Source organism: Oncorhynchus gorbuscha, unplaced genomic scaffold, assembly GCF_021184085.1.
Source record: "Oncorhynchus gorbuscha isolate QuinsamMale2020 ecotype Even-year unplaced genomic scaffold, OgorEven_v1.0 Un_scaffold_983, whole genome shotgun sequence".
Classification (NCBI taxonomy): domain Eukaryota; kingdom Metazoa; phylum Chordata; class Actinopteri; order Salmoniformes; family Salmonidae; genus Oncorhynchus; species Oncorhynchus gorbuscha.
The window spans coordinates 6,602-17,500 of record NW_025745906.1 but is presented as its reverse complement, the minus strand read 5'-3'; the positions used below and the strand labels follow the sequence as shown (position 1 = coordinate 17,500).

The window sequence follows — 10,899 nt, the reverse complement described above, 5'->3', positions numbered from 1 at the left end:
CCATATTTCACCCTGGTTTTAACTCGTCGTCTTTCCCTCTCCTGGTTTCTCCATACTTCACCCTGGTTTTACTCGTCGTCTTTCCCTCTCCTGGTTTCTTTTCACCCTGGTTTTAACTCGTCGTCTTTCCCTCTCCTGGTTTCTCCATATTTCACCCTGGTTTTTCGTCGTCTTTCCCTCTCCTGGTTTCTCCATATTTCACCCTGGTTTTAACTCGTCGTCTTTCCCTCTCCTGGTTTCTCCATATTTCACCCTGGTTTTAACTCGTCGTCTTTCCCTCTCCTGGTTTCTCCATATTTCACCCTGGTTTTAACTCGTCGTCTTTCCCTCTCCTGGTTTCTCCATACTTCACCCTGGTTTTAACTCGTCGTCTTTCCCTCTCCCAAAATACTTGTTCACATCCAATGAACTACGACTGAGAAAACTGTGCTCAGCCAGTAGCAGTAACAACACATCTAACGTCATATCAAGCTCTCCTGGACAGTGGGCCGCATTTAGGAAGGCAGCCAAGCACTCAGATTCACATAGAAATACAGTATAGTGAAATAAATGACAGAGTACTGAATAAAAAACACTTGTTGGTAAATTAGGAGGCGGCCACTCAATGATACAAGTCTGAATGTAAAGCCAAGCGCACTCCAAGCGTTTTAACAACGGACTCCCTCACATCTGGGTAGAGCACAGAGAGAGGAAAGGGCCGAGGAAACTGTTTCCCCTGACAACTCGCTAGCAATTACCCAATCCCCCACAGAGACCTCCGGGTTTCCAAGTCAACCCACCTGTGCAACAACGCAGGGGAACAACAAACACAGAGACAGTACAATGCTGCGAGACAGAGAGACAGACGTTGGGCACCACAGAATCCCCCAGAATGACTACAACAACAGTCCCAGAATGACTACAACAACCATGACCATCGCACTCCGCACATACACACAGCACATACACACAGCCCATACACACAGCACATACACACAGCACATACACACAGCACATACACACAGCACATACACACAGCACATACACACAGCACATACACACAGCCCATACACACAGCACATACACACAGCACATACACACAGCACATACACACAGCCTATACACACAGCACATACACACAGCACATACACTCCGCACGTACACACAGCACATACACACAGCACATACACACAGCCCATACACTCCGCACATACACACAGCACATACACACAGCCCATACACACAGCACATACACACAGCACATACACACAGCACACGCCACCACGACTAAACCAGAATCGAGAAAAGATCTGTAACCGAACATCGGTCTGTTTCTTACCTGTCGATGATAACGGGATCTGAAGGAGTCTCGTTCCTGTTGCCACAACTCTTCTTATCACAACACCGACTAGAGAGGAGGCAATGATGATGTGATCAAAGGCAGGTTCACACAGGCAGACCAATTCTAATCTTTTGACCCTTTTTTATAGGCAAAAGATCCAGATTGGTTAAAAAAAAAACAAATATCAGATTTGGGCTGCGTGTGTAAACTGCAGCTCAAAGAGATTCACACAAGTGTGGTTCTTCGCATGTTTACTTGTTACTTTGTAACATTTTCTTTGAATTCTTTTAATTGTATATTTATCTAAGCGTGACAGTGTTTAGATAATGATTGTTGCTGAGCTGTGCCTGTATTCCTGGCGCTAGCTGTCTGTCTGTCTGTTGATCGGTATGGAACCTAGTCAGTCTCGCCACGCCGGCCAAACGGGTAAACATCTCCTCCAACTGTGTTCCAAATGGAGCCCTATTCCCATAGACCTCTGGTCAAATGTAGTGCACTAACGTAGGGAATAGGGTGCGATTTGGGACGTAGCCACTTAGCATTGCCGCTGTGTCCCAAATGGAGCCCTATTCCCATAGACCTCTGGTCAAATGTAGTGTACTAACGTAGGGAATAGGGTGCGTCAAATTTGCATGAGCATTACCGAGCACTGCTGTTGCACGTTTGCTAGTCTCAGGGAGACAAGATGTTTGTGGTGTTGTGTCTCTAGCACTGAACTGAGAACAGAAGACGCCAGGAGGCTGGGGAATCGTCTTTCCACAGCTTCAGATTTTTTTTTGTTTCCCTCTAATTGTCAAGCTGTTAATGCTGGAGAGGATGCAGACGGCCATCTTCAAAACCAGCCTTTCTGTGATAGGCCAGAGATTCATTAGAACGCTCAGAAGCCATGCAGCCCCTGCATCAATCTTTCACTGAAGTAGCATTGTCTCGGTTTAGCCGTTGGTGCTGGTTATGGTGCTGGGGTCTAGCCATAGCTACCGATGGGGATAGGACCGGATCCAACACTGTGTGGTACAGTTTTATTCATGTTGAAATTATACCAAAAATGTTATGCTTCATTCTCACTTTATTTGTTATTTTTTAAAGCCTAGTTGTATGATGGTTACATGTCCAGACGAGCTCAGTGAACAACCATATGGTGTGAGGAGAGTGTGAAGCTCTTTAAAGCTGCTACTGAAAGTTAAAGTGAATAAACAACGTCTAACAGTCCTCCACTTCTAGAGTTCCAAACCACATCTGTGTTTTCAACAGAAACGGCCTTTAAATACAAGCCGTGTGTGTGTGTACACACACACACACACACACACACACACACACACACACACACACACACACACACACACACACACACACACACACACACACACACACACACCTCTGATACATTCATTGATATGCAAACCGTCATCTAAAGGGAAAACATAGCTCCTTTTTTTTGTACATTACGGCGTGGTGATGAGGTGTAGTTGGAGCAGGATGACGCCTGCTGTGTGGGATACTGTATGGGTCAGCTCGTGACAAACAGGGATTCAACCCAACTTCATAAGAGCAGTGACTTTATCTAATGCAGGGGGAGGGGGGGGCAAGATTATCAAAGCTCCATTTCTGGGTTTTTTATTCCGCGAGCCAAAAGGAACGCCCGTTGACAGAACACAGGAATGTGCCGTCATCTGTTCTCTGTGTTGTGTCTGTTGTCAGTTGACCAATCAAACCCAACTATAGAAGGCTAAATCGATACAGGGATGCTGGCCTGTAATTCCTAACGGTCATTGAATGCAACCTCCCTAGTTATAATATTCTATTTCGCATGATATTATGTCTGAGAATAGGCAGCCTATGTAAAATTGGCTATGATTCTGCCGATATGGACCGACGCGTTTTCATTGCAACAAGAGATTGAGGTTGATGCGTTAATACATCTACTAAGGAGTATCCTCAACAACAACAAAAAAACTCAGCATTTTAATAACATAACAAAGAAATATATAAAAATGTATATATTTTTTTAAACAAGCATATATTCATTAAAAGGACGTTGAAATGTAGCTAATCACCGTGACAAGCTCTTACCTGCACATGATTTCGTGTGTGAGAAGCACTCGGCACATCTCTGGGTTTTTGTCTTGACCTTCATAGATAATAGCCTTGGAATCAAAGCGAGAAATACATCAGAAGCAGACGTTTCAAATATCGAACTGGATATAACGCGTTGTACATTTTGCCGATCTCTGTGGGCTATATAGGATATAAACCTTAACCTACACCACAATAACATTCAATTCATAAATGGATCAATTCATTACATAATTGATTATTAATTCCTAAAGTATATAGGCCTACTAATATTGACATATAGGTCTACATACAGCAATTGTATAGTTTATGTTTTATAGGTTATATTGTAAATTGAAAATATAAATTAATTTCTCGTAGATAATTTCCAAACAATTAATTTATTTTACAAAATATATATTTCTATATATTGTAATGTAAATAAATAGCCTAAATGATTTGCTAGACCACAACACAAAAAAATGTCAAATAGGTTAATATGTGTATATGTTATTTATATATTTTTATTCATTTATCCCAGGATAATACCAACACCACGTTGGTTCTGCTGCAGATGGGCGATGTAAATAATACCCATTTCCGTATACATCAGCGCCATTCTAATCTACAGATATGTCGAGGGGGGGGGGAAGAGCTAATGGACAATCTGTTGTTTATTTTCAGCCGCTAACAATGATTTTTCTCGGATACAAAATAAAAGCGGTGTCGGAGGGGTTTCGGTTGAGTAATTTTTGAGCATTGGCTTTAACAGATGGCGTGGAGCTGTAGGTGCGCTCGGCCTCAGTTCTTTTTGCTCTCTGTCTGTCTCTCTCCCTCCCCTCGTTCTGCCCCGGGTCTGTGATGCACGGCTACAGCCCGACAAACAGCAGCCGGTCTATCCCGCGCGCACCGCCGTTACATCTCGGATGAATGTTAAAACCAAAGAAGCGGGGCTTTTAATCAAAGATAAACTCTTTATAATTAGCAATTAAGTAAAACGCGTGACACACTATAGGGCCTTATCACAATTGATTTAACAATGAACAACAACGCTGCTATAGCAAGAGGGGACATAAAGCGGCTGAATAAAAAACACATCACTACACATACAATATTTCACAGCAAAATGAGATAAGGGATTTTAATATTGTTTTTGGTGCTTCTGGTAGTAGTTGAAAACACACCGAAACAGCTCTGTTCCATTGGAGGTGAGAGGGGTACCACATAGTCGAGCCACAACATCTATATACGAGGGATTTGGGGAGTATTGCAGTTATCATCATGTGATTTATTTCCCGTGTCTCGGCTGAAGAAACAGAAATCTATAAACTGACGGTTCAGCGTCATTGACTCTTTGATCATAGACAGACCTATAGGCTACAGTCAACGAGGAGTGGGGCGAATCTAACGTGTAGCCTATATTTCCTATATAATAATAAGAGGTGACAAAATATTAATAAAATAACTGGTCATAATAATGCTGTTTAACCCTAGACACTGAAGCTATAGGCTATTCAGTGAACTTGGCGGAGTGCACTTAACAATAAGCCCATACTAGCCGAGAGTGATTTCCGAAAACATTCAGGGTGAGGAAACGCGCCACATTGTCCACTCAAGTGGCCTCTCGTACTAAAAGGGGCTCTTGTTATTGAACCGAGACCTTCTTTTAGCAATAATAGTCTCGTCTGTTTGTCACAATAAATAATTATTTGAACATTTCTGAACTGATGGACTGTCAACGCACAATTATACTACATAGCAGATAAGACCTATGTTTGTTGATGGCTACGACATCCCATCTATTAGCACATAAGACAAATTAGTGGTTAATTGACTAAAAATGCGCTCACGAGCCAATACACAAAGCACGGTAGTAAGACCTACAAAACCAATTCATTTCAGGAACCGTAATATCAGCTAAATATTTTATAGCATTCTCTCCGCCAAAAAAATATATATAATATCTCATGTCAATGTATAATCACGATTTTAAAAAGGAAAATTAAATAGACCCCATTAAACAGTTTTGCTGCGAATTAAATCAACATTAAGGGGAATCGTGCACGGGTATACGGGAGACCCCTGGAGCTTACAACCCGAATTAAAGAGAGGCCACTAAAGGTTATTATTGTAATGAACTATATATCGGATATCTACAACTGTCCATCTCTATAGCCGAGTCACAAAAGTTGTATAAAATAAAAAATAATAACAACAATTACAATCGCTCCAACCCGAGAGCGAGCTGATTTATAGTGAAATATAAACGATTAAAAAAAAAACACAACCACACATGGCCTAATAACTTACAGGCTCATAATTGAAGCATACATCTTCTGTAATAGGGTCCATTTGAAAACCACGCACGTTTCCACAACACGTTATATTTCAAGCACCATACGCATACAATTTGGCATTGCAGATAATTATATATATATAAAACAAATCTTACCTGTTTTGTCATGGAATCGATTAATCGTACGAAAAGATCCTGTTCTGTTCTGACACCTGTGAATAAAGTATATATATTTTATATCTTGTCATTTACACTGACAAGTATCTTGTCATTTACACGGTGATTTTTGCTTACACATATTAAATTTGAGAAAATATATGTCTTACAATTTTTACTGACATAAAATAAATATCATTAAAAACACGGTTTGTTTGTTTTTAATAAACACGTGTCATCTCAATACATGTTGATGATCATCATCTGGTTCGCGTCAGGTTAAAACGTGGATTCATATCTGATTCACCACGCATCGCTAACTGAGCGTGGATTAACCACAGACGATGCTAGCTGACACCGACCGACACTGTAGGCAATTTACCACTTTAAAAATGTAACCCAATATCGGACTAACAACCACCATACAACGTTTATCTGACGGAATCAATGTCCCAGCACGCATCCCTGATTTGTACTGATTCACTCCATAATAATAATCAGACCTAGTTTATTTTCTTATCAGTAGCCACACCACTTACCGTTGCTGTACAGTAACTGTAGTTTGTAGTGTATCCCATTGTTAGTTTTTTCACTGTTTGGTTCCTGAAAATAACGAGCATTGAATCAGTGTTCACATACATTTACTGTGTTTTGTTGATATTTGTCTTGATGTGGTAATTATGAGCTCACAAAATAGGCTATTGTGAAGTGGTCAAGTGTGTGTGTGGGGGGGGGGTGTATCTATCTATGTAGAGTAAAACATATTAAAACTAAATGTATAAAATCATTTTGCGACATTCGAAGTCATTTATAAAATCCACATAACTGCACGTGTCTCCTCCACCGCCTATGACGTGTTCCTGCCTTTACCACCAAATGATGAACTGTGTAGGTGAAAATAAAAAAATAAAATATAAAAATGAATAAAATGGGACGATATTCCAAAGAAATGGCGCTTACTTTGTCCTTCTCCACAAAGTCCACATAAGCTGTCCGTTCGATCTCCACCGGCTGTCCTTGTCTGTCATACAGCGCAAGAACGAAGTGGAAAAAGTTGGATTTTCTGAGGTTGGACGGTGGTTGCTTCTCGTAGTGTGCCCGAGCCAAACCCACACCGCTGCGGAGAGAAGAGAGAGCAGCACCTCGGTTAGATGGGAGAGAGATACACTGCAGATGGAGCTAGCATCAGATGAAAACATTGGGAGATGGTGTGAAAGGCACGTTTTTAGAGACAAGAGATTTCTTGATTTGTCACTTTTATGATGTAATGAGCGTTGGAGAACGCGCGCTGAAGAGAAGAGTCGCATAGGGAGATTGTAATTGATACATGGCAATGTGGGGATTTAGGGGCAATCTGAGAAATGCATTAAAAATTGGGTGTTTGGCAAACGTACCTTTGGGCGGCTGTGTTCGCATCCACTACCCCGGATGTGTGCATCCACGAGCGGACCGAGTTCATCCCGCTGCCCAGCGGTTCCTCTTTCATTGTCGTCCCTCCTCTAGGTAAGCCTATATTTTCCTGAATTCCAAACATTAAAACAGTTTCGTACAAACCCGCTCCAGCCAAATGAGAATAATAGGAAGGTAGTTGTTGAAGAGCAATCTTTCCTTCTTGGTGGTTGACAAATAACAGTAAAATAAGTTTGTTGTAGTTAAAACGTGTAGAACGAAATAAAAGTCCCAGTTGAGTTCACAAGTCCTGTCTCCTTGAGCCCGTCCTGTGTTGGCACGACATGAACAATTCACAGAGTGGGTTACTGTAGTCTATCTCGGTAGCTGGTTGGAACGTGATCCTAGTCGTTGAAGAAGTCCTTCAAATAGCAGGATATGGTTGTAGTTGCTTCTGTTTTATTCTAGTTTTTATTCGAAATGCGTTTGAAGAAAACTTTTTTGTTTTTGGTGATGGCTCCTCAAGCTGGAGTCATCATACAACAAGCATTTACAACAAAAAAAAGCTTCAGTTGAATCGACCACTTCTGGCAATGCGCTCCAGCTCCAAAAGACAAAATAAACGAAATGATTACTATGGAGGTGTTCCTGGACACAGGAGAGGTTGATGAGAGGCCTTTAGCGTCTTGCAGAATGGGATGGAAGCATACAAAACTCAACCCTCTATCCCGGAGGAGTGGAACCTTTCCCGGGAGCCAAAACTCTAAACCCACGGGATGCGCGCTGTCAGAATATGACGCGCTGTTGGGCGGAGCTTCGACCATATATGGAACAGTGACACGTCCTGTCCCTGAACGAGCTTCATTCTGGAGAGTCCTACATTTCAATAGCTGCCTGGCTGAAACCCGAGAGCTCCAGCAAGGCAAGCTCCACTTTTTCCTCCATCAAATGTAGAGATTTCCCCCCCTCAAATTCACATCTCGTGACGTTAATATTCACTAAACATGAAATCCTAAAGGACAAGAGTGTAGCCGATACAACATATTATAGGGAAGAGAGCGGTAATTGTGACTAAATACTTTACCCAGGTAGGCTGCTATGTGATGTTCTCAGCGTTGAATGAGGAAATATCGACTAAAAGTCTGAGGGAAAAGCATAACATGTCTATAGGAGCATAAAGGAAGGGCTTTCCAATCCATTTGGTCAAAACTAGATACAATGTCAATGGGATATTTTTCACCATTACTATTTGTTAAGGCTTTTCCAAATCTAAATTGGCATGTTTTATAGAGGAGGTCGCCAGCGCATATATATAGTCAAAGTTAATCAATGCTATTTTAATACAGTCATGTTTCAAGTGATGGAATATAACGCGAACTAAAGTAACTCTGCTGCAAACAGTAGCCTCGGTATTACTGTCTGTATAAAGGGAAATGCGTCAGATGTCTGTATCCCAGGCTACTACCATTTGCATGGTAAGAACTCGTATCCATTCAATGTGCAATACCTCATGTCTCTCATGAAGTTTATTAAACAGCCGGGCGTCGTTGCAATGTGTTAGTCTAATGCAATGCGCAGGTTGTATGTGTGCTATACATGAATGTTCAATACGATAGTTGATTTAGTTTAATGTGGGTGTACATCATTCTATTCCGTGAACGGACTCGGGGGGATGCGCGGTGTCCAACCTCTTCTCTTCTGAAGAACAGACCTGTATTTTATTATAATAAAGAAACACTTTTAAATAGCACAATAATATGACGGGGAGGTATTTCTCCTTCAGGGCAAATGCTTTCTTGTTGCCAATTTGCAGACCTTTTTTTTTAAAGCTATATTTTTACATTGTAATTAATCGGCCAAAAAAAAAAGTGAAGTCCGATTTAGGTTATCAGGGGACCCCACAGCCCCGTGCACTAAAGGGGTGGGATGGGTGTACGTGGAAAGGAAGAGAGATGTGTTTTAGACAGCATTTTGCTGGGGTTGGGGGTTAATGACTATTGCCAAAGATAAGTGAATTATCAAAGCGGCTGTTGTTCTTGCGTTGTCTCTAAATCCATTCCTTTCCCGGCCCTGCACGTCCTAATTAAATACGTAAGTATAATAAAACAGCATTTTATTACTATTTTAGGATAATATCGTTAAGCTATTCTATTTCTAGACAATTTACAATTTATTAATTTTTACAATTTATTGTGTCAACCCCGGAAAATATTGTGCTAAAGTGTTCATATGAATGGGTTCATATGCAAATTGCTTATAAATTATTATTTGCTCGATAAATTGATGTGACGTTGAACAATGTTACCAATGCCGTGTTTGCGGCGTTGCAAGTTAAATGTTATAACGTTGAAATAGAGCGCACTTGCCTTTTTTATTTTTTTTCCCCTCTAAATATGTTATTTCAATTGGTCATAAATTAAGTTACTTGCCAACATTTTTTTTTTTATCTCAGTATAATTCCGTCTTGGAAACTGCATATTGCACCAAGTAGCCTAATGATATGTGTAATGCCGATTATACACCAAAGGGCCTGAAATCTGATGACCAAAGTAGGTTTTTAGGCCAGATCCTGTTCAAACTGATACTGTTGACGGAGAGAAAGAGGTTCTCGGACAGTTCGACAACCCCATCACGTAGGTAACGACCCCGTCATAAAAAAGGAGTTTTAAACCTTATTTGACAACAAATGCAGCTGCTCCTCTATTTTGGACGATATTAGGCGAAAATGAATGCAAATCTGTGTTGGGAGCCATCTGGACAGGAATAGGGAATCAGCTGCTGCCACAACAGGCGCTGAGCCTGAATCTATTTCAGCTCATTTTCTAGGATCATCTGGTCGCGTGCTAAATGCTCTCTTTCATTTAAACCAAGTTTTAACTTTGCCTTCCTCTCTAACTGCTTCCGTCAGACAGACGGAAATTAATCAAGGTGCTTAGGACGGAAAGAAAAAAACGGGACGTTGATGGACATATAAGTGCATATTTTAATTTATGATCATGTCTCAATTTGACATATGAGTGCTTCTCGCACGTGCTTATTCTGTGGTGGTGTTTAAACATCAGCAACGCACGCAGCGACATCTCAACAAGTCTTGATGTTGATGTACGGATAGATTATTCTTTAGCAATAAAAAGTCATAACAAAGCAATAGCATAATAAGTGAAGATAAATAATAATAATAATAATAATAATAATGATACTACTAATAATGATGATAATAATAATAACAACAACGATATTAATAATATTAATAACAATACGTCTATTATATTCTAATATCAAGTCACTAAAAAGCTTGTGTATATTTTGCATTCAACATTAACTGTGCGTGTAGCCCATTCTGCTCTAATCATAACGACCATGTGTGCGGATTTAGTTGTAAAAGATCGCTAATGTTATATCTCATTTAGAGAAGTGTGCTAATGGTGAACGCTAGACAACAAAATAAAACCACAATGTTAGTCATGCAGGAGGAGTGTTGGTTTGAATAAGATTTGCTTGGTGTTGCCAAGACCTCCGGAAGAAAACGACCCTCCTCCTTATTGTGTGTGAAGTGTTCCTTTTGTGTGAATTTACGGGTGAGGCTTCAATGATCCCCCACAAATTTGCATTTAAATAGCGACATCAACCGATTCGCGTGCCACACACCAATGGGTCTCCCAGATGTCAAGGCAAAGTCGGTGAG

At 40.7% G+C, this 10,899-nt stretch overlaps 1 protein-coding gene across 1 annotated transcript in view; it reads right to left on the bottom strand.

Annotated features, from left to right (window-relative positions):
• LOC124020914 (transcription factor COE3-like) overlaps window positions 1-7,966 on the bottom strand; it is a gene marked incomplete at its 3' end in the record, with an annotated part of 226,665 nt that extends 218,699 nt beyond the window's left edge. Inside the window, exons 1-6 of the mRNA XM_046336228.1 lie at window positions 7,220-7,966; window positions 6,786-6,942; window positions 6,365-6,428; window positions 5,826-5,881; window positions 3,392-3,465; window positions 1,319-1,387 (exon numbers count right to left, since the gene is read on the bottom strand). Coding sequence (XP_046192184.1) covers window positions 1,319-1,387; window positions 3,392-3,465; window positions 5,826-5,881; window positions 6,365-6,428; window positions 6,786-6,942; window positions 7,220-7,359 — 560 coding nt within the window. The remainder of the gene's footprint in view (window positions 1-1,318; window positions 1,388-3,391; window positions 3,466-5,825; window positions 5,882-6,364; window positions 6,429-6,785; window positions 6,943-7,219) is intronic.
• Window positions 7,967-10,899: the final 2,933 nt, after the last annotated feature.